The following is a 23242-nucleotide window of genomic DNA, read 5'->3' as shown; positions in this document are numbered from 1 at the left end:
TCTTCTTGCCACGCCCCCAGGCCTTCCAGAAGGACACGGCCTGTCCGCCCACTTCACACCTCTGCCCTCAGGCAGATCTCCTTCTTCCCCCCAGGCCCGGGCCACAGCCTTCTCTACTCCTGGTCACAATGATGCTCTCACCCACGGACACAAAAGCCATCCTCCTCCCCGGGCTGCCGCCACCCTGGGCAGCTTCCACACTGATGTGCAGGACCCTACCGGCCTGGCACCCGCGCTTCTCGACCTCCTAGTCTAAAGAAGCTGACCTTGCAGAGCTACATCCAAGAGCCCTTTCTACTCGGACATTTTAAATGATAAAACTGTGATCCCCGGTCACACCTTTAAATTATTTTACTGCTTTGCTCTTCTACAGAAATCTCTCTTTTTCTTTAACCTATCCAACCACTAATTCTTTTATGCTCCATTTTCCTTCCAGTCTATCCAAAAAGTCATAGTTTACCACTTTTTCTACCAAACCGAGAAGCCATGGTTCATCACTTCGGCTGCTCTCTCTTTCTTTCTGCCAGAAGCTCTCAGCCCTGCATCAACCCAGCAGAATGCCGTTTCCCACGTCTATGCAATCACAGGGCTTGCAATGACTTTCACAGTGTTTATTCTACCAACTTGCAGTTCTTGAAAGCTCCTTGCTTGTTAAATATCCTTCCACCCTCAGATAACCTGACATCCTCTCCTGTTCCTTGTAGAAGCAAATCCCTTCGGCTTCTCTTAGCCCTCCAGGAAAGGGACTGCCAATTTGGTACCTTACTCTTTAAAGTTTTCCATTTTTTAACTTAATACAAAGGAAGGGAACTCTGATGGTAGAATTTCACCACAGTGGACGGCAGGCCCCACCACTCATCACGCCACATGTGGGTTCCCCAGTGAAGGTGATGCCTGACCCCAAACACAAAACACGCAGCTCTCGGGAATACTCACCCACGTACTCGGGAGTGCCCATAATCTCCCGGAGCTCTTCGCCGTTCTTCAGTACTCGTGAAAGACCAAAATCAACGATCTTAATGTCACCCAGTGGAGAGTCACTTGTCAGCAGAATATTCTGGGGCTACAAAATGACACCCCCCAAATTAATAAACCGCGATTGCGTATGAAGAGCATAAAGAGCAGGCAGCCCATAAAACATACAAATTTCACCTGTGGAACTGAGAGCGAGAAATTTAACAGTAGACAGTCATTCGTCAGACAGCTGTTTTTACAGCGTACTTCCTGTGCGTAAGGCAGCAGGCCTCGTAGCATCTCTTCCCTTATACCGGCTCTTCGTCAGCACGTAACTGTGCCATCTATTCCCATCTTAAAAACCAAACCAAACCACTTAATAAAAAAAATCCTCCCCCCACGACCCTGCATCTCTTTCTAGCCAACACACTCACTCCCTCAAAGCTCAACTTCTTGAAAGCGAGGTCATCTCAATCCAGCTGCATCGGGATTTGCCCCCTGTACTCGACCTGCTCTCACTAAGGTCACCATGTCTTTAATAATCGAAGGTCCACCAAGTCCAGTGGGGCTCCTGCAGGCACCGACGGCGGGACGATTTGGAACTACTGGTCGTCCTTATAGTCCCTCTTGGATCTATTCCTCCCTCTCCATTTTTCTCACGACTGTTTTCTTTGCTCTGCTTTTAAATAGTGGTGTTGCCCAAGATCTCTTGCTGGCTGGCCCTCTTCTCCTGACACTCTGCGTTCTATTTCTCAGCAATTTCATCTACTATCAGAGCTTTAGCCGCCACTTCCATGCTGATCACTTCTACCCTAAGCCCTCTCCGGGCCCACAGCGCCAATTAAAATCGGATCCTTTCGCCTGGCAAGGCCTTCAATGCAATACACACCTCGGGCACCAAACCCACTGCTCTCTTCTGTATTCCCAGCCTCAGTGCTCAAGTCAGACACTGGGGAATCGTCCTGAAGTTCTCTGTACCCTTCATTTTCCACCACTTTCACATCTAGTGAAGCCACCGGTCATGCGAATTCTATTTCCTAGATCTCAGTACTCCCACTGCATGATATCTGGGATTTCATTACCCCCCTGTCTGTAGTTTCCCCACCTTCAACCCACCCTCCACGTACGACAACCTTCCCATGTAAGGGAAGGTTGTTGTAAGTCTGATCGTGACACTGTTGTAAGTCTGATCGTGACACTCTCCCTGTGGTCGTCTGGCCGTTCTTCGCCAAGAGACACAGTCCAGTGGGGACGGGGCGGATGGGATGTACACGGCGGTGGTAAGCGCCACCCAGAGGACCAATGAGCTTCGCACTCCTGGAGTCATTTTTGCTCAGCTGAAAATAACTAGGACATCTTTGCATAAAAAGTCAAGCTGATACATTACGGACTAGAATGTAAAATTCATCCCAGTTTTTAAAATAAAATATGAGATCTGAAAGAGGCTTATGCGCGCTTGAGAACGGGTCGGCGCTTACTGTCTTTGGCCGTTAAGAGTACTTCCAAAGGTGAACTGAGGACACTGGCACCAATAAAGTATAAGTACCTCACTAGAGCGTCCAGAATGTTCCGTGCTCCGGCCCCTCCCTCCCTTTCTAGATGACTCTCCTGTCACCATTCTGCGGGGAGTCTGCGCTCCAAGTCAGTCGGGCTGTAGTCCCTCAACAAGACCCACGGCCCACACCTCAGGCCTCTGCTCGGGAAGGCCCCTCCCCGGTGGCCTGGCAAATTTATCCTCACGGCTCCCTCCGGCACAGGGTGGCGTCTCCTCTGCGAAGCCCTCTCTGCCCTCCCCTCCCCCGGCCCCTCTCGCCTCCCCGGCGTCTCGTACAAGACATGTTGTTCTGTTAACAGGCATTTCGGTCTCCTCCGCCGCGCGGTTCTCTAGAGGGTGGCAGTGATGTTCACGGTCCTCTCCTGCCACTTCCACGCAACCGCTCCATCCGGCTTCCGTCTTCTCGTCCCTGCCCAGGTCGGTCAAAGCCAAGGGCGCCCTCGGGCTCTCCTCTGAGCACCGGCGCGTCTCAGTGGCGCTTCACATTGCTGCTCCCTCCCTGTTCACCAGCTCCTTTTCTCTCGGCTTCCAGAACAGAACACCGTCCTGGTTCCCTGCTAACTCCCCGGCTGCTGCTGTTGGCCCGTCTCCTGCGACCCGCCCACTAACTGCTGGGCCCCCAGAGCCCTATCTGGAGGCTCCCCCTCTCCTTGCCCCACTCCCACCCCGCACTCCACCTGCACCCAAGGCCGACGACCACCTGCCCCTCTGGACTCACAGCCTCTCTCTCTGGCTCAGGTCCCTTCAGCCAACTCTTCACCTAACCTCTCCCCTTTGATGTCTGTCATCGTACCCCCGCCACCTGGGACGCTCTTCTCTGTTCTGCTCTGCCTACTGTCAACGTGGCGAGAAGACCTAACACGGCAGGGAAGCAGCAACGTGAAGGGCTGCCCTACGACAGAGGATGCTGAGGTACAGGGGGGCCCTCTCTTTGAAACGGGTCTTACTGTCGAGCCAGCCATCCGGCCTACTCTTTTCTATTATGAAGATGCTTGTAGGTTTATCTCAGTCTGGATTCAGAAACAGAGGGGAAGAGGCTACAGCTCCGTGGGAACAGGAGCCACAGTCCTGGCCATGGTGACGTCACCGGGCTCAGGGCCCGGCACCTGGCAGGCCCGCGCTGCTACTCGCCCAGTAAGTGAAAAGAGGAAAGGTGACTAACTACAAAGAAACCCTTAAAGGGTCTCTATTTTGTGTCAGGACAGGTGGTACCATAACTATGAGTACTGCCAAGCCCCTACTGTCCTGAGTTCATACTCAGAAGACAGATGGGCCTGTCGGGCTCAACTAGCTCAGGTGCTGCAGTTGACAAAGCACTCAGGCAAGAGATGAACAAGACGCAATGATTCTGCCTTGGAGGGTTCCTGAGGAGGTAGGGCAGCAGCCCTGACAGGGAAAAAGGATTTCACCACTTAATCCTGCGAAGTTTTACTGACTGCCTAGTGAGCTGTGACCTGAGGAAATGGCAGAAAACAAGTCCTCCGTTCCTTTGGAGACTTATATTCCAATAGGGTCAAATAAGTACAAATAAATAATACAACCTCAGGCTGTTTTAAGCTCTACAGAGAACTCAGAGTGGGGGAAGGAGCGAGAGAGTGCCCGTCGGGTATGTGTGTGTGCGGATGCTATTTCCAGGGCAGTCAGGGAAGGCTTCCCGGAGGCGGCATACTTGAGGGCAAACCAATGTTAGGAAGGAGCCAGTCATGGCGGAGCCTCTCGGGGTTGGGGGTGGCAGAGGGAAGAACTGTGAACTGAAGACGCGCACAGAGGTGAGGGGCAGGTGTGAGGCTGGAAGGAAATGGGGTTGGGGGACAGGACTCGCAGGGCTTTGTGGGCCATTCAGGAGTGCCTGGCAGAAGGCAGAGCAAGGGGAGGGATGGAGGACATTCCAGGGAAAGACAAGACCGCAGGCCAAAGTACACAGGGGAGCCAGCACACAGCACGATGTGCAAGGGACTGTCAAATACAACCATGTGGCTGGAAACAGCCTTCTGAAAAACGTGTCTTTAACCTGTTTTTAAAAGTCTCTAGGGGGAGACAGACAGAGTGAGGAAGATATGATGAAGCATGGAATGAAAGGAAAATTTTACACGTAACAGAGGCAAAATCCACAGGCCCTCGTGACTGATGCCATGTAGGGGCAGGAAGAGGGCACGGTGTCATTTGCTGACTGACACATGGGGTCCGCAGAGAGGACCATGGCTTCAGCTTTCCCAGGACCAGCCAGGACAGCTGGAAATTCAGCCTGGAGAGACAGCAAGGCCGAGGACACGGCTTTGGGGGCCTGCGGCACACGGGAAAGACTAAAAAGCATGGAAGCAAATGAGAGGAAGAGTGTACAGCAAGAAGAGAAGTGGGCCGAGAGGAAGGATGGCTGATAACTACGTTTCGGGGTAAACACCAGGAGTCAGGAAAGAGGAGAGACACTGGTCTGCGAGCGAGAACCCAGGTGTAACATTAGAGCAGGAAACAGGGAGAAGAGCGCCATCAGATGGGACAAGGGGAAGAATGACGACCATGAGCGAACTCAGAGAAGGTAACTTTTAGTAAAATGGTGGGAGAAAAAACTAGCTTACGATAGGCTGAAAAACAAATGGAACGGCTAAGAGATCTAGTACAGGCGGTTTTGACTTAAGTATCTTCTGATACCCTTGAAGCCAGTGCTGGCCTACGGAAAGGTAATTTAAAATTTCCTAGTAGCCATATTATAAGAAGTAAGATGGAACAGGTGAAATTAAATGTATTTATTTAACTCAATATATCTAAAAGTTTACACCTTCAACATGTAATTAATAGGGAAAATTATTGAGATAGTTTACTTTTTTTCATACTAAGTCTTTGGAGCTCTGTTGTGGATTTCACACTCTGAGCACAACCTAGTTCTGACGAGCCACGTTCCAAGTGCTCTAAAGCACCACGTGGCCAGTGGCACTGGGCTGATGGTGCAGCGTTAAACTCCTTAAGAGAAAAAAAAGATGCAATGACACCCCAAGAAACGGTCAGGGAATTCTTAGTGTCTCTTACCCACTGTCCTAACTTACTACCACTATGCAATTATGGAATGATAGTTTGTTTTGAAAACAAATTCATCAAAATAACTAAGACTTTTCTGCCTATAGTGAAACAACCACACTGTGGCTCAGTATCATCTCTAATTTTGTATAAAAACCTGTTTTGTCTTTTTCTTGTAAATCAGACAGTTCTGGCTACAGTAAAAACTTAAAACTGAATGAAAAACCAAAACAACAAATTGCTGTCACTGTAGAAGTTTCCACTGCAGACGCGTGCTCAATGGTTATAAATACCCAAACCAGATAAAGCACCCCGCACCCAAGATTGAGAAGCTCAACTGATCAGTGTTAGCATCAATTTCTCTTTTCAATGACAAAGTAACTATAGAGGTTCTGGTAACATAAACTTCCTTATAAAGCCAACATTCTCTTTTTTCCTTAGCTTCTAGCTATTTCTTCAGGAAAAAATCCTATGTAACATCATGATCATGAGGCCCCAGACTTCTCAAGGCAATTTTAGTTGTATTACATGAATGATATACTGCAGTACGATCAAACATCATTATTCAGGCAAATTAGATGAGAGGAGTCTGGCTCTGAATAGACATTCATCACTGCACATGTTTTGCCTTTCCCAGTACATCAAAAACACCAAGAGAAATACTGCTAATCACCAGATCTTCTTAAGGTTCATTTGTAATTAACAAGACGTGCTCATTCTGGGAATGTTTTTAAATAGCATTTGTTCCCTTAAAGGAGATTAAACATCTTTCCCTTACATTTTGTTTACTCTTTACATTCCACGGGAAATGCTTTCTTTAGTTATTACGCAAAAGCTAGTTGGTTTGGTGGTAATGTAGTAAATTCCATAGTAGTGTGACCAAATTATTAAAATGTTACCTTAGTATTTGAAATCAAGGCTTAGTCACAGCATCCATAATCTGCCAAAGTGAGAGACGTTAAACCCTTGAAAGAGAGATTGCTAGAAAAAACACACGTCTCATAAAATCGCAGCTTTCGGAACTTCACAGTTAACGTTTATTATGTCCTCTCGTCCAACTGTGCCCTGGTTTGACCACAAGTACGTTTTTAAAGTAGACCTTACTCCTCTAAATAAAATATAAGACTATAATCTCCATCATTTCTGAAAATATCCATCAGTTTCTGAAAACATGTACTAAAAACAAAGATAAGTACCTTTACATTTACAGCTTAGTTAGACCTCCTCTCTGTGGAATCCAGTTCATGACAGAGGCTGTGGCTCACAATACTTAATTCTATTGAAGATGCATGCATCCCAAGTGGTAAAAAGAGAAAAATACAAGGTCCACAGAGAGGTAATGAGAGTGGAATAAATGGGAAACATACAAACTGTTCCCAAATAGACAACTGGGAGTAGAGGAGTGCTCCTAAAATCTTATTTCTCAGCTTCGTGGGGGAATCCTTTTATTTATCTGGGTATCTTCACTTCTGTACATAATCTACCATTTACTGAGCAATCACCATTGGATGAGATCACTGTAGACTTGAGGCTAATCTGCTCAATAAGGCTAAGGTACCATGGACAGCATTTTAAGGAACATTTTATCAGCCCACGAAAGTTCAAGTAAATTGACATTTTATGCACTAAACCCAGGTCAGAGTATAAAAATAGGTTAATAATCCTGTCTAAATAAATTTGGGAAACTGTTTAGAAATGTTACATGTTACCCCTCTTTAAAGTAAAACACTGATGCTTAAACTATCAGTGATCAACTTAATCTCAGATGGCAAAGTTCCAGCTTCTAATTCCTAGTCTGCTCCTCTACTTCCCATTATACATATCACAGGGTGGACGGGTTTAATGACTGAATAACTAGTACAGAACTGCTGGAAGATCTGACCAGTACAAGACCATCTGAACACAAACAGCCTTGGATTTTAAGACTGGAATTCTTTGTGCCCCTTTTGGTCAGTCCTCCCCTTGACTGATGTAAAAGCAGGCCATTACGCCCATGACTAGCTCAGCAAATTACTGAGATGGTTCTGAGCCTCGAGCTTGTCCTGACTCTGGCAGAGTTGCTGTTACTGAGACTTGTCAGTCCTGCCATGATTTACGTGCAAAGGAATGGGCTCTCCCTTAATCACACACACTTCAGGGTCTTCAATTTTCGTAGATGCATAAACACCCCAACATCGGCATCTGCTACTCCTCAAAGAACTTCCCATGTTCAGCTGAAGATACAGGCCTGCCTCGTTTTACTGCACTTTGTTTTACTGCACTTCGCAGCTATTTCGTTTTTTTACCAATTGAAGGTCTGAGGCAACCCTGCGTCGAGCAAGCCTTGGCACCGTTTTTCAAACAGGATTTGCTCACTTTGTGTCTCTGTGTCACATTTTGGTAATCCTCACAGTATTTCAGGCTTTTTCATTTTATTTGTTGTGCTGACCTGTGATCAGTGACCTTGGCACTGGGAAAGATGGTGTGACTCGCTTTATTGCGATATTCACTCTACTGTGGTGTCTGGAAGCAAACCCGCCACATCTCTGAGGCCTGCCTGCATCTGGCTGAGAGTGTTCAGCGAATCAGTCTTTTGGCAAACTGACCGTTTGGGGTCTGACTGGACTGAGTAGTGTATTTCCCGTTCTGTCAACTACCACTTTTCAAAGAGGCAACTATAATAGTCATTCTAACTAACTTCTGTCTCTGGGACGAGAATTGCCCATTTTCACCATAAGGGGGAATAAATGGTCTACTGACTCAAAGTTCCCATATATACCGGGGTTATCACTTTTCACAGAATTAAAACGTAAGAAAACACATTTAGCTCTATAGCTTCGTCTTTCAAGCTCTGATAGAGACTGAGAGTCAGCATTATAAACAAATCGTCACTGGGCAGACGGCTGTTAAAAGATGCAGGACAGTAGACTCTCTTTGTCCAGACTCGGGGGACATGGAAGTCAACTTGGAAATGACCTTTTGATAGAAATCATTCCCGTCTGCACTGCTGCCTTTCCAACCCCATCTCCAACCTTTCCCCTCCAGAGTTCACTGAGAAACAGGTCTGACTGCACGTGTGCAGAGTGTGAGGGCAGAAGACCGCCTGAGAACCTTCCAGGCCACCTTGTCCTCTAGCTCTTCTGGGTCTAGGAAACATGGAAAGTCCTGTTTCCAACATCAAAGGCCCATCATCAAAGCCTCTATTAAAGCTGGAAAGCATTCTACACTGAGTGCACTGGGGAGAAAGGATACGATTTATACTGAGTGTATTAGGGAGACAGGGATATAATTTCACTGTGTAAATACACAGTCGAACCTGGTATTCAAGAACTTAATATTCACCCTTGACTGCTTTCAAGTAACATCAAAGATGCATGACACACAGTGTTGGCAACCCGTCTGACTCACTACCTAATTAGCTCCTTTTCTGAATAATGTTGTAGGTGGAGCTGTCATAAATTGAAAGCTCATTTCCTATAGATGCAATATTATTTAAATTGGTGTTCTGTTCCTGGAGGTCGTTTTTACATCATAAAACTAGCAAAGTGTCATAGAAATAAATGTATGATTTTACAAAGTTAAGTATGTAAAACCAAACATGAGAGAAGGCTTAGCACAGACGTTAACTTGGGGACATTTTCCTCACGGCTGGTACTAACTGAGGCTTCTTTTTTTTTTTTTTTTTTTTTTTTTTTGCTGTACGCGGGCCTCTCACTGTTGTGGCCTCTCCCGTTGCGGAGCACAGGCTCCAGACGCGCAGGCTCAGCGGCCATGGCTCACGGGCCCAGCCGCTCCGCGGCATGTGGGATCTTCCCAGACCGGGGCACGAACCCGTGTCCCCTGCATCGGCAGGCGGACTCTCAACCACTGCGCCACCAGGGGAGCCCTAACTGAGGCTTCTTAAAGTCTGAGTCCACTGAAGTCTGGACTGCAGAGACCATCTCTTCCTGGCAAGTGTTCCCGAGCGAAGCACAGTGGCTGTGTCCCGCACCCAGGATCTTTGAATTTCTAATGCATACGATGCACTAAAGGGACAAAACAAAGCCCCAGCTCCCTTGCGCATGCTCTGAGGGTTTCACCTAGGTGATGTCTAAGGCCACTGCACTACTCGTGGGTGCACACATGTCCACACCTGCCTTCGAAAAATGGCGCCGTGCTGTAACCGCCCACTTTAGACACTACACTAAGAAATCAGTGTCCCGGAGGAAAAAGAACTGTTAACAAAATGAAATATTGGCATCTTGCACAAAAGAACAAGAAGGTTTCCAAATAATTTCCTTTCCCCTGTATTTTCTGTAGGAAACTAGCATTTGAAGGATGACCTGTTACCTTTCCACCTAATTTCAAATGGAATTTGATCAAGTTTACTTATGGAGTCACTTCCTGGTTATATACACTGCACACTCCTCCTTGAGAGCGTTCCTTCGTGCAAAAGAGATTAAACGCTGCCATGTATACAGCACGGTACGTGTACAGTACGGTACGTGTACAGTACGGTACGTGTACAGCACGGTACGTGTACAGTACGGTGTGTATAAGGTGTCACAGAGTGTACCATCCAGCAGCAGCTGAGTGGCACCTGCAACCGCAGGACTGGCATCACCTGGCCCTGCCCTGAATGTGAAACTTGCTGGGGCCCAGCAATTTGTTTTAACAAGCCTTTCAGGTGACCCTGACCTGGGTCAAAGCTGGAGAGCCACTGCCGAAAGCATCTCCTTTCTGCTGGAAGCATACGACAGCAGGGGTCAGGGTGGATGGGCAGGTGAGTGAGACGAGGCCGCAGAAGTTCAGGAGAGGAAAGTGGTTTTGGGTCCGGGGGTTCGGCCCTGTCAGGGTACCCTCCTTCCTCACCCCCTCTCCTCTGGCTGACAAGGCTGGTAAGGCGCCGGAGTCCCTGGGGTGTGTTCTGTGCTAGGGGACTGTCTCACTTCCACAAAGCCCCACCTGGACTTGACAGGGAAGCAACCATGGGAAAACCACCAGGGGTCTTAGACGCTTTTCTCCTCAGCTGCCTGAAGGAATATGCTCTGAATACCTGCGGTGGACATTTACTGTTTGTCCCCTGAGCGCCCATTCTCTAGTCTTTGAGAAACGGAACTGGTCTGAGAACCCATCCCTTCCCCACTCTCAGTCCACATCAACGCTGGGCTGGGAGCAGGGCTTGACCCCTCTAGGTGGGTGCATATGACACCGATGGCACTGGCCTGGCCGTCAAAGCCCTGCACCCTGGACCAGTGCACCAATTCTTTCTGGGTTGATCTAAGCTGGTTTGAGTGGGTCTCAGGACTTCTGAATGAGCCAGTGACCTGAGAGCAGCTCTTTCCTGCTGAGTCTCAGGGCAGTTGTGAGGGTAAAAAACGGTTGCATCTAACTCACCACCATTTTATTGCCATTTGGAGGAGGGAGAGCTGAGAACTGAAGAAAAACCAAGTGCCGGCAATATCTGGATGAATGAATAGTGGTGTAACTGCAGCCAGAGTTACCCTGGACGTTTCAGCCAATGAAAGTTCCTCTTTCGATTACCCTGCTTTCAGCTGGCGTCCGCGTCACTTGAAAGGATGGTGACTGATACCACCCTTTGTATTTTCTCTCCTCCTTCCTCCCCTTCCTTCTTTGACAATTTCAAATTAAAAATCTACCTGCCTCTGATTGCTTTCATTCCCTAATTTATTTTATTTATTGCTGCCTGCCTAATTTTCCACAACACTGCTTTTCAAATATTTCTGCTCAAAAATCACCTATCACTCCGTGACATGTGAACCCCAGGAATCTGGCCTTTTCTCAACTTTCAATATCTCCTACGTCATCTTTCAATTCCAGAGGAACTTTTCCATTTATTTTTGTCCAAACACATCACAAGTATTCCTAACTCTTTTGAGTTAACTTTCTCCTATTCTTCTCTACCTATCTAAATCCTAACTTTTTGGAAAGGTATAGCTCAAGCCCTGTCTCCACCAGGAAGCCTTCACCTACTCCAGCAATATACCCTCGAAGCTCCATTTCCGGGGCAACGTATTATTATTTATCTTTCTATGTATGCACATGTGCATTCTCTCCCTGATAAAACTGGCTAGAGGATACAAGTTATGACTCAATTCTTATATCCTTGTTACCTAATAAAACACACAAACCTGACAAATACTGGAGGAAACCACTGTGAGATATCTCGCATCTAGAGTGTCATTCTCCAGCAACCTCAAAACTGTAAAGTAATTCAGCTCTTACCTTCAAATCAAGATGAACTACGTCATGAGCGTGTAAAAAGCGAACACCTTCTAAAATCTGCCGCATGAGTCTCTGAACATCTTTTTCCTTAAAGGCTTCTTCTCTGTCTGCAACACACTGGTCAAAGATTTCGCCCCCAGCAGCACTAGAGAAGATGAGAAGCACATTTTCAATAGAAAGGAAGAGGACTCATTAAAAATAGCCTTTGTGTTCTTAATATTTAGACACAGTAGGTATCTTTATTTACATAGACTATAATGTGAATGTGTGTAAACTTTCTTCCATCTATATGCTGAAATCCAATATTTTTAAGTAAAAATTTAAGCTCAGATAAGCATTTCCAAAGCTAAATAAAAACATCAGCTTCAGAACTTCAAGAACTAAACCTTAGTAGTAAAATATATTAACACACTTTCAAGTAAAAGAATTCTCAAGAATTTTTAGTTACAGAATTTTTAGTTTTAATTTTTAGTTACAATAAAAACATTGTTTTTGTAAAAAATGCAAATAAAGCAAATGCCCTCCATTGAAGACCCTTCCCCCAGTCCAGAGCTACATTTAGAAGTAAGCTCTGTTATCACTCAGGTGTACTCCAACCTTCCAGATTTTTAAAATATATTTAAATGCATACAAAAATATTAGTTTTCTGGATTTTTAAAGACACATAAATGGCAACATTCTAACTGATACTGTTCTATTACTTTTTTAAATTACTTAAACATGCCTTAAGAGTCTTTTCCATGATGGTTTTATATCTATCTCATAATTTTTATCTTTTATTTTTTAAATTTTTTGGCTGACTTGGATCTTCATTGCTGCAGGCAGGCTTTCTCTAGTTGAGGCGAGCAGGGGCTATTCTTCGTTGTGGTGGCTTCTCTTGTCACGGAGCACGGGCTCTAGGCACATGGGCTTCAGTAGTTGCAGCACGTGGGCTCAGTAGTTGCAGCACGTGGGGCCCTAGAAGGCGCAGGCTTTAGTAGTTGCAGCGCATGGATTCAGTAGTTGTGGCTAGTGGGCTTAGTTGCTCTGGGGCATGTGGGATCTTCCCAGACCAGGGATCCAACCCATGTCCCCTGCATTGGCAGGTGGATTCTTAACCACTGCGCCACCAGAGAAGTCCTACCTCAGAATTTTTAATTCCTGCAAACTTGTGAATAGAAAAACCATAGTTTATTTAGCCATTCCCCTTTGAAGGACATTTAGGTTTTTTTTTCATTATTCATGATTATAAACAATGCTGTGATGCGAAGGTGTGTGAAGGTTCCTGTCAGTGCCTGTGTCAGTAAGTAGTCTTCAACGTAGATACTGGGATGAAACTGCTGGTGTGAAAGGAATGTGCTTTTGAAATTTCAGTAGATATGACCTAGGCTCACCAAAAGAGCGGTACGGACTTAAACTTTCTTCCACCCTCTGGCCAAAGCACCTCAGTTTTTTTTTTTCCTCTGAATAATTTTGCCAATAAAAGAAACAAATCATTTACAATTTTTCTTTCCCTTCAGCAGAAATTCCATATTTTAACAATTTGTTCTTACCATAAATGACAGCTCATGTCCTATCTCAAATTTTCCTTTATGTGTTTTTTTTTTTTTAAAAAAAGACTGGATTGCTTCCATGAAGTTGTTATAAAAATTAATGTGAAATACGCATCTCCAAACAGCCATGCTACTGTCAAACAAAAGCTACTCATTCGTTTCCTTTTCATAAGATAATTTAGTTCTTTCCTTCCAGCCTTCTTTCCTTCCTTTTTTTTTGTTAGGGCAATCTACTTTCCAAATTCTGTCTATAAAAGGAAACAAAAATTTTCACCAAAGTCAGCTAAGAACCTATTTAAGTTTAGCTGAAAAGCTGTAGGTGGTGAGAGTGAAAGAAAATAACTCGCTGGCTGATTCAAATTTTCATCTGGTTAAACCTATACAACTGACAATTATATTTTAATTACAGTATGAGAAAACCATACATGAAAGCATCAAAACAATTTTTATGTAATTTACTGTAAAATGGCCAGCACATATTCCGGCAAAGCTGAAGTGATGCGTAACTCATGAGGAAGGAAAGGGTGAGCACTGACAACAGAACCGAGCAGTAAGTTAGTGAGAGCCCGGCAGTGCTGTACGCTGAGCAGGCAGTTAGCACGAGCTGAGTGCACTCGGCCGCAGCAGCTAGAGATGCACCAGGATGCGATGTGCAGTCCACGGAGTCCCCTGCACATGAAGGCTACACTCACAACTGCCTGTTTTCCTCAGCTGAGACAGACAAATGCATTTTGGTTGCAAAAGTTCGCCAGTCTCAATTTACCGTCCTCTGGGCCTCTCAGCTCAACACTACCACCCACAATAAAATTCAATAGCGGTCAATTTACATAAATACAAGGATTTCTTCACCTAAAATTTAAGAACAATTTATTATTAGTCCTTTCCACTATGATGTTTACCCATCCTCGCTTTAACAAAAGGGTTTTCCTCTCTGTTTTCCCAAGAATGTAAGCAGTTCACATAAGCACAAAATGTGAAGCGCAGAACTAGTTTTCTAAAAATTTTCAAGGATGTACTTCAAATGCAGCCTATTGTAATTAAAAAAACTGTAAAAGCCAGCCTTGAGCGATCAGTAAGACTTAACATACCCTCTTGGTACAACATATGACCACCATATCATCTCATCTTACTTACGTTTAAGCCTGACCCATTTAACTGTCATATTAACTAATGGAACCAAGTAAAATTTTACTAAGGAACAACTTGAGATGTTAAAAGCATCTGTCAAGTATGGTAACAGAAGACACAAGAATATTAACAACTACTTCGCACAAAGCACCTTCCTTCACACCGAAGTCTGTGTGGGAAGGAAGGTGCTTCACACCTCTGTGTGTGCGCTCGAGCAGCACAGTTTTGCTGTGTCTCCCTTTCACTACAGCAAGACTTCCACAGCTTTATTACAGTGCACTTTACTCCAGCAGTGCTTATTTTCCACAACTTTAAAATTACAAAGGAACGAATTCATTTAACTTTTTACCCAAATATCTTTTACAAAACAATTAACTCAAGGGCTTTACAAAACAATTAACTCAAGGGCTTTTCCAAAAATTTTCCACCAAAACGATTTTTACACAAAACATTAAGAACGGTGAATTTCAATTTTCTAGTTAGTGGTCCTCAGAAAGTTGTAAGTGTCTCTTTGTCAACATTACTCAGAGCCTATAAATGATGCTCAGAAGCTAAGGGTAACGGACTTTCCCTGGCTGCTTGCACCTTAGCTGGATCGCAGCTTCCAAACTTAGGCACCAAACACCCCTTTTTCTACCTAAACCAGCATTTCCATTTCTATCCCATGTAGAGGCCCAGTTTGGATCTCTACTCCCTCACTATTCAAATTCAACAAATATCAATCAAATATGTTAGAGGCCCTGTGCTATGTGCTAGGCCAAGAAAGATAAATTGTAAGTTTTAGTTGGGAAGAGAAAGACGAAAGATAATTTTAGGAATGTGTATGCATAAATACACATGAGTGTGAAGTTATATATCAAGTGATTTGATAACTTAGCAAATGAGCAATTAATTGGAAGGAAAAGAGAAAAAAAATCTTAGAAAGATGACACTTATTCTGAGCCTTCAGGAATGAACAGGAATCCACTAGATGGAATGGCAGGAGTGCATCCCAGGCAGAGTGGACATATGTATAAGGGCCTGTTGGTGTGACAAATAACTGGTACACTCACAGAAGGATGAGCGGCTACTTCCCCTTTCACCCAAATGGTATGGAACTTGCCATCTACCCATAAACAACGAGAAAATGAGCCAAGTATATGAACCAACTGTTTTCAGACATAAGAACGACAGGCCGTTAGGACCATTATCCCTGAGGTGGAGGCACAAGCAAGCTGAGCCCTATGCTCTGTCTTTCTACTTGGAGGTAATTTACGGCACGTGGTACAGGGCTGGGGAGGATCCCAAGCAGAACAGCAGCCTTGCTAAATGGAGGAGGTAGGAGGGGAGTTTGACAAGGCTAAGGCAGCTGGACCTCGTACAGGCAGAGGACCAGGGACGAGGGTTCTACACAGAGAGAGACCTGCAGACAGCTGCTTAGTTGTATCCCAGAGTCTTAGACAAGGTACTTATTTGCACATTCACTGGATAAAACTGAGGTCAGGCAAAGAACTACCAGGAAATCATAAGCTGAACAAGCCCTAGCGTTCACCAAGGACAGAATAAGCTATCTGAATTTTACCCAGTTTGAGGAGAAAAACCATGCCAAGCACCTGGGGCGTTCAGCAGACCCCCCAGAATGCCATATTTTAGCCTTATTAAAGGCTAAGTAGCCCTAGACCTGCCCAGTAAGGCTGATCCACAAGTAATTTAACTGCCTGCCAAAACAAACATCACCATTCTTTTAGTGGAAGATCATAAAATCCACCCAGCACTGTGCCATTCTAAATATATGGCATCCTTCCAAAAAATACTAGACATCTGAAAACGCCACCACTTACAACTCCCAACTAACAGGAAAATAAAAACAGACCCAGACATGATGGAACTGGCAGGTAAGGACTTTAAAACAGGTATTATAAATACGCTGAAGGATTTAAAGTAAAGTATGAACACAACAAGGAGAGAGATGGAAGGTATGAAAAGAACCACATGGAATTGCTAGAGAAGGAAAAATACAATGTTTATAGTGAAGATTTCACTGGCCAGGCTTTACAGCAGATCAGACACTATAAAAGAATCAGCAAATCTGAAGACGGAAATGGAAGCCATCTATCTAAAGTACGGGGGTGTGGGGCGGAGAATAAACAGGACCCTAGGGACCTGAGCGACAGCATCAACCAGTTTAACACACTGTATTGAGGAAACGAGAAGAGAGAGGTGGGGGCAGAAAAATATCTTTTTAAATAATTGCCGAAAAATCGCCAAATCTGATAAAAACTAAAATATCCACGTAGCTCAATAAACCCCAAGCAGGATAAACAAAGAAAATCAAGGCACTTTATATTCAAGTTGCTGAAAACCAGTGTGAAGAGAAAAATCTTTAAAAAGGCACTAATACAGGGGTATCAAGAATCAACACAGACTTTTTGTCATAAACAATGCAAGGCAGATGACAATGCAATGATATCTTTAAGCACTGAGAGAGGAAAAAAAAGTGTGCCTAGAATGCAGGGGGAGGTTGGAGAAGTACTAGCAAGAGATGAGGTAGAACAGAAGTCAGACAGAAAAGCATGGGACACAGTCCAAACAACCTGGAAAATCCCAAGTAAGGCAATGATGGCTGGTGTATAACGCTGAATATCTCCTTCAGAAGCACTCCCTTGCCTCTCTGGTGGAGTAAAGGTGCACAGTGCACGGCTAAAAGCTTTGGAATCACACACTCCTGGGCTAAATCTTGGCTCTGCTACTTGTGGTGTGATCTTAGGTTGGTTATCATTCTGAAATTTTTTTTCTCACATATAAAATCTTGTTCTAAAATTTGTAAATAAAACAACTTCAGAGCTTCCCTGGTGGCGCAGTGGTTGAGAGTCTGCCTGCCGATGCAGGGGACATGGGTTTGTGCCCTGGTCCGGGAAGATCCCACATGCCGCGGAGCGGCTGGGCCCATGAACCATGGCTGCTGAGCCTGCGTGTCCGGAGCCTGTGCTCCGCAACGGGAGAGGCCACAACAGTGAGAGGCCCGTGTACCGCAAAAAAAAAAAACCCAAAAAAACCCCCCAAAAAACAATTTCAGTTGCAGGATACAAAATCAATATACCAAAATCAGTGTGTTTCTTCTATACACTAACAATGAACTATCAGAAAGAGAAATTAACAAAACAATCCCATTTTCAAAAACATCAAAAAGAATAGAATTCTTAGGAATATTTTTAATGAAGAAATGATATATCTATTATACATGGAAAACTAAGACACTGGTGGAAAAAACTGAAGATTTATTTATGCTCATGGCCTGGAAGAATTAATATTATAAAATATCCATACTACCCAAAGTGATCTACAGATTCAATGCAATTCCTATCAAAATTCCAATGGCATTTTTCACAGAGAAAAAACAATCCTAAAATTTGTATGGAACCACAAAAGACCCCAAATACCCAAAGCAATCTTGAGGAAGAACAAATCTGGAGGCATCAGCCCAGTTTCAAAATATATTACAAAGCTATAGTATCAAAACAGTATGGTATTGGCATAGAAACAGACATATAGATCAGTGGAACAGAACAGAAAGCCCAAAAATAAAATCATGCATATATCATTATTTAACTTATAACAAAGTATAAAGAGAAGTATAAAGAGTATACAACGGGGGAAGAACAGTCTCTTCAATAAATGGTATTTGGAAAACTCGATATTCACATGCAAATGAAGAAAACTGGACCCCTACCTACACATACATGAAAGTCAACTCAAAATGGATCAAAGACTTGAATGTAAGACCTGAAACCATAAAACTCCTAGAAGAAAACATAGGGGGTAAGTTCCTTGACATCAGTCCTGGCAATGATTTTTTGGATTTGATAACAAAAGCAAAAATAAACTGGGAGTACATCAAATTAAAAAGCTTCTGCACAGCTGAGGAAATCATCACAAAATAAAAAGGCAACTACGGAATGGGAGAAAATATTTGCAACTCATATATCTGATAAGGGGTTAGTATCCAAAGTATATAAAGAACTCATACAACTGAAGAGCAAAAGACCAAATACTCCAATTAAAAAAATGGGCAGAGGAACTACATAGACATGTTCACAAAGAAGACATACAGATGGCCAACAGACACATGAAAAGGTCCTCAACATCACTAATCATTGGGGAAATGCAAATCAAAACCACAATGAGCTATCATCACCTCACACCTGTTAGGATGGCTATCATCAAAAAGGCAAGAGACAGAAAGTGTTGGCAAGGATGTGGAAGAAAGGGAACCCTTGTGCACTGTTGATGGGAATGTAAATTGATGCAGCCACTCTGGAAAACAGTAGGGAGGTTCCTCAAAAAATTAAAAATAGAACTACCATATGATCCAGCAATCCCACTTCTGGGTATGTATCCAAAAGAAATGAAAGCAGGATCTCGAAGAGATGTCTACACTCCCATGTTCACTGCAGGCTTCTTCACAATAGCTAACATATGGAAACAATCTGAGTGTCTGTCAAAACATGAATGGGTAAAGAAGATGTGGTGTGTGTGTATATATATATATATATATATATATGTATAATGTAATATTGTTCAGCCACAAGAAAGAATGACATCCTTCCATTTGCAAAAATGTGGATAGGACTTGAGGGCATCATGCTAAGTGAAATAAGTCACACAGAAAAGGACAAATACTGTGTGATATCACTTATAGGTGGAATCTACAAAAGGCAAACTCAAATGGAAATAGAGATTAGAATGTGGTTACCAGGGACTAGGGGTGGGGAAAAAGGAGCTGTTGGTCAGAGTATAAACTTCTAGTTAAAAGGTAAGTTCTGGGGATCTAATGTAACTATGATTATTACAGTTAATAATACTGTGTTATATACTTTGAAGTTGTTAAGAGAGTAGATCTTAAATGTTCTCACCACAAAAAAGAAATGGTAATTATGTGATGTGATGCAGGTGTTAGCTAATGCCCTGGTGGTAATCATTTTGCAAGATATAAGTGTACCAAGACGTTGCAGACCTCAAACTTACAGCATGTTCTATGTCAATCACATCTTGTAAAGCTGGAGAAAATTTAAAACTAAAATGCACAAATAACGTATATAAAGCATATAAATGATGTATACAGAGCTGCCAGAGAAGACGCAGCACAGTGCCTGGCACATAGCAAATTCTTAACTACGACTACTAACACCTCATCTATGTTCCCACAGCAACTAACAAGAATTCTAGTAAAACACCAAGGTTGTTGCCATCATTTCTATCTCTTTCACTAAACTATAGCACTTGGAACAAAGGGGTTATGCTATTTTCACTTTCGTATTACCAGCACCTTAGTATCCAGAGCACATGGCAGGTGGAATGAGTAATACAGTAATCATGCACCTGTCTGTTTCCATAACAACAATCTGTCGACATGGCTGAGAATTCTGATATCTCAATGTCCAAAGTCTAATTCTAAGACTTCCTCTTCAAACAAAAAGTAGAACACAAAAAGTTTGGGCCAAATCATACTGTTTTGTAGTTCTAGAAACATGATCATGGAAGCAACAGAAGGTACCAAAGATTTCTAAGCAAGGGAATAATATTGCCACATCTATGTGTAGGTCACCTATCCAACAGGAGCCTGAGGGATGCCCTAGAATTGAAGCCAGAGTGATCAGCTAAGCAGCTACTGTGAGAGTCCATGCGAGAGAGAGGACCCAACACAGAGGAGAAACAGCAAACACAATAAAAAAAAGGGACCACCAGGGGAGAGGTTCAAGTGGAAGACTTGGTAATTCATGACACACGAGCATTAAATGAGACAAAGCAATCAAGGATAGACCCAAGGTTTCTATGTGAGTGATGAAATAAACAGGGATACCACTGGAAGTGGGGAGCAAAGAAACATGGGCATTAGAAGGGCAGCAACGCAGGGGTGAAAACACTGATCGTGCATCGGTCATGATGTGCAGGTGGATTCAGGGATATGCAGTAGAGCAGCTGGAGCTGAGGGAAAGGTCTGACGCTGGAGATAAAGATTTGGAAATAACCAGCAATAACCAACACGTAAAAAATAGCTGAAGCCACAAAAATGCATTGTTATCATCCAGGGTAAACGTGCAGAATATAAACGTATGACCAGAGTAACACTAATGAGCTGTGGGGAGCACTTATATTTATATAGTAGATGAAGGGGAAAAGGCTCTACGATTTAAAAAATAAAAGAGGGCCATGAAAGCCAAGGAAGAACATAATTTCAAGAGAAGAAGGTATAATATCAAGTGTTTAAAGAGAGTAAGAAGTAGAATGAACACTAAAATGAGGAGATCGATTTTGGCACACAGGGCTGATGACCTCATGAAAGTTTTAGGAGAGCAGATGGCATTAGACTGAAAAGTGATGGAGTATCGGCACACCAGCAGATGGATGGATCAATGAAGTAGAACAGAACTGACTGGAAGGTGAGGAAAGCTGTACATTCAGACGACTCCTTTAAAGACCACAGCAGTAAAGGAAAGAGAAGGGCAGGACATTAGTTCAGAAAGCGTCAAAGCTGAGGACCAGGAATTTTAGGAGAGAAGTGACTGAAATCCTGGAAGATGGAGGGAAAAGAATCACTAGAGGAGAGGGACTCTGAGAGAGAGGTTAGATAAGTGACTAAAACGTAAAACTCAAGTCCTAGAAAAGGAAGAGGATTAAAGAACATATGTCAAAGTTTTAGCCTTCGAGTTAAGGAGTGGGATCTCTTCCTCGGAACAGAAGGCAAGCAGGTGAGAGCAGTTAGAGAGGGATGCTGAGGCGTGTGTCTGATGGCCTATATTTCCTCCATAAAGGAAGAGAAGCCTCGGTGTCTAACAGGTGGGAAGTGGGTGACACAGTAAGTGTGGTCAAGGTTTTGATTAGCTCCTGCCCGCCTGCCGGGGATGGTAAAAGAAGGGGCTGAGAGATTAGGTAAAGAATTACCCAGCTACACCAAGAGCCCAGCTGAGGATGCAACTCTCACCCTCGTAATAAGCAGACTGAAGACTATGCAAGTACTCCCAAGAACGGGCAGGAGGAGGGACACACAGCCTGCGTCCCACGTTTCAAACGGGCAGAAGGAGTTGCAGAGGGAGAGCAACAGAAAGAAGGAAGTAACGTGAGGCACTGGTGAGGGACTAGTTGCAGTAAGGACCACAGAAGGGAAGGGAATGTAACGGAAGAAAAGGCAGGAGCAGACGGAAGGCTGAAGACCTGCGCAGAGGCTGAAGAGCACGTTTGTGAGGACGGGAGAGGAATGAGGAGATGATGGCTGGAGGGTCTCTTCCGGATCAATTTCCAATCCTAACTTAAGCCTCCAGGACAAACCGAAAACCAAAATCCTCTCAACCAACCTTTCTTTTTACAACTGGAAAACAACTGCATGCACGGAGATATAATCCACAGCGACTACATTTCTTAAGCATTTGATCATTTGTGGATATTTCTATTATAATTAAAAATACACAATGGAAAACACTTTCATGCTTTCCATTGTTCACATTTTATTTTTTCTTTGAAGGGATTCCTACAAGTGAAATTACGAATTAAAATATATAAACACAATGCTCTTGAATTATATTAGCAAGAGGAACACACTATTTTAGCCGTCCAGACTTCTCCCTCTATAAACTTTTAAATAAAAACAAGGTAATAAAAGACACGTTATTTTGTAATGTTTCTTTCTTTTTAACTTAATATTTTAAAACATCTTTCTATGTAGTACATTTTTATCTACCATATCTTTTAAAATGACTGCAGAGCAATCCATCTCATGACATGATCACTTATTTCACCAACCTCTTACCATTAAACATTTAGATTATTTCTTTTTTTGTTATGTAGATACTGCTGCACTAAACGTTTTTATAATACATCTTTGCACAATGGCCTGATTATCTCCTTGTGAAAAAATTTATGTATGTGAAATTGCTGGGTTAAAGAGTATATATATTTTTAGGGCTTTTGACACATACTCCACACTGTTCTCCAGAAGAGTTACACCAGGTAATACTCCCACCTGTAGTATAAATGAGATGATCCAAGTCATGAGTATCACTTTTCTTCATGATATCTGACGATCTTACATAGAGAGAAATCGGCAACTTATTTTTAAATTTACATTATAAAAACTGTAAAAATCAATATTTTTCACGTATGTATAAGCCATTTACACAGGTTTCTGTGTGGAATTTCTCTTTATATCCTTTCTTTGTCCTTTTTTTTTTTTTTACACTGGGAGGTTCATGTTTCTGTGTATATTGGTAAGATCTAGTTATATATTAAAGAAATATTAATCAGTTTGGGTGAACAGATATTAGAACTATTTTTTCCCTGAGTCTTTTCATTTTGTGTTCATATTATGTACTAATAATGCTTTTTAATGTACTCAAATCTATCAATCTTTTCCTTTGGCAGGAGAAGCAGAGAAGAAAACAGGATTTCTTAAGAAGAAAAAACTGTCCTTCATTTTCCAAAGCTGTTTTCTCTGCTGTCCTTACTTATTTACCCAAATTGGAAACATGGTATGAATCAAAACAATCATTTCTGAAAGAAGGATTAATAACTTCGACTATATGGACATGTAAGGCATTATAAAATGCTTTTTATTTTAATATTATCTTAGTGCCACTTACCTTCTTAAGAAAGCCTCTAATAAGAACATAAGAGAACTTATTTTCAAAGGAATTTCATTGAAGAGTGAAAACGAAAAACATAACATACATGCATCCTTGCAAATTTGGGATATGTCAAATGAATAAGAAGAACACACAAGAAAGTTCTGGAAAATCTTCAGATTTCTAAAGAACCAGGGCCTGCCACGTTATCACAGATGAGTGGCACCGATAAAGGAGTGTGGACTATGGAACGAACTCAGTAA

General features: G+C 43.1%; 1 protein-coding gene across 1 annotated transcript in view; it reads right to left on the bottom strand.

Moving 5' to 3' along the window:
• Positions 1-23242, bottom strand: part of STK17A (serine/threonine kinase 17a) — a 38227-nt gene that overhangs the window by 4510 nt on the left and 10475 nt on the right. Inside the window, exons 3-4 of the mRNA XM_004282959.4 lie at positions 11726-11870; positions 937-1063 (exon numbers count right to left, since the gene is read on the bottom strand). Coding sequence (XP_004283007.1) covers positions 937-1063; positions 11726-11870 — 272 coding nt within the window. The remainder of the gene's footprint in view (positions 1-936; positions 1064-11725; positions 11871-23242) is intronic.

Source organism: Orcinus orca, chromosome 9, assembly GCF_937001465.1.
Source record: "Orcinus orca chromosome 9, mOrcOrc1.1, whole genome shotgun sequence".
NCBI classification, from domain to species: Eukaryota; Metazoa; Chordata; class Mammalia; order Artiodactyla; family Delphinidae; genus Orcinus; species Orcinus orca.
This window is presented reverse-complemented; position numbering and strand designations above follow the sequence as displayed.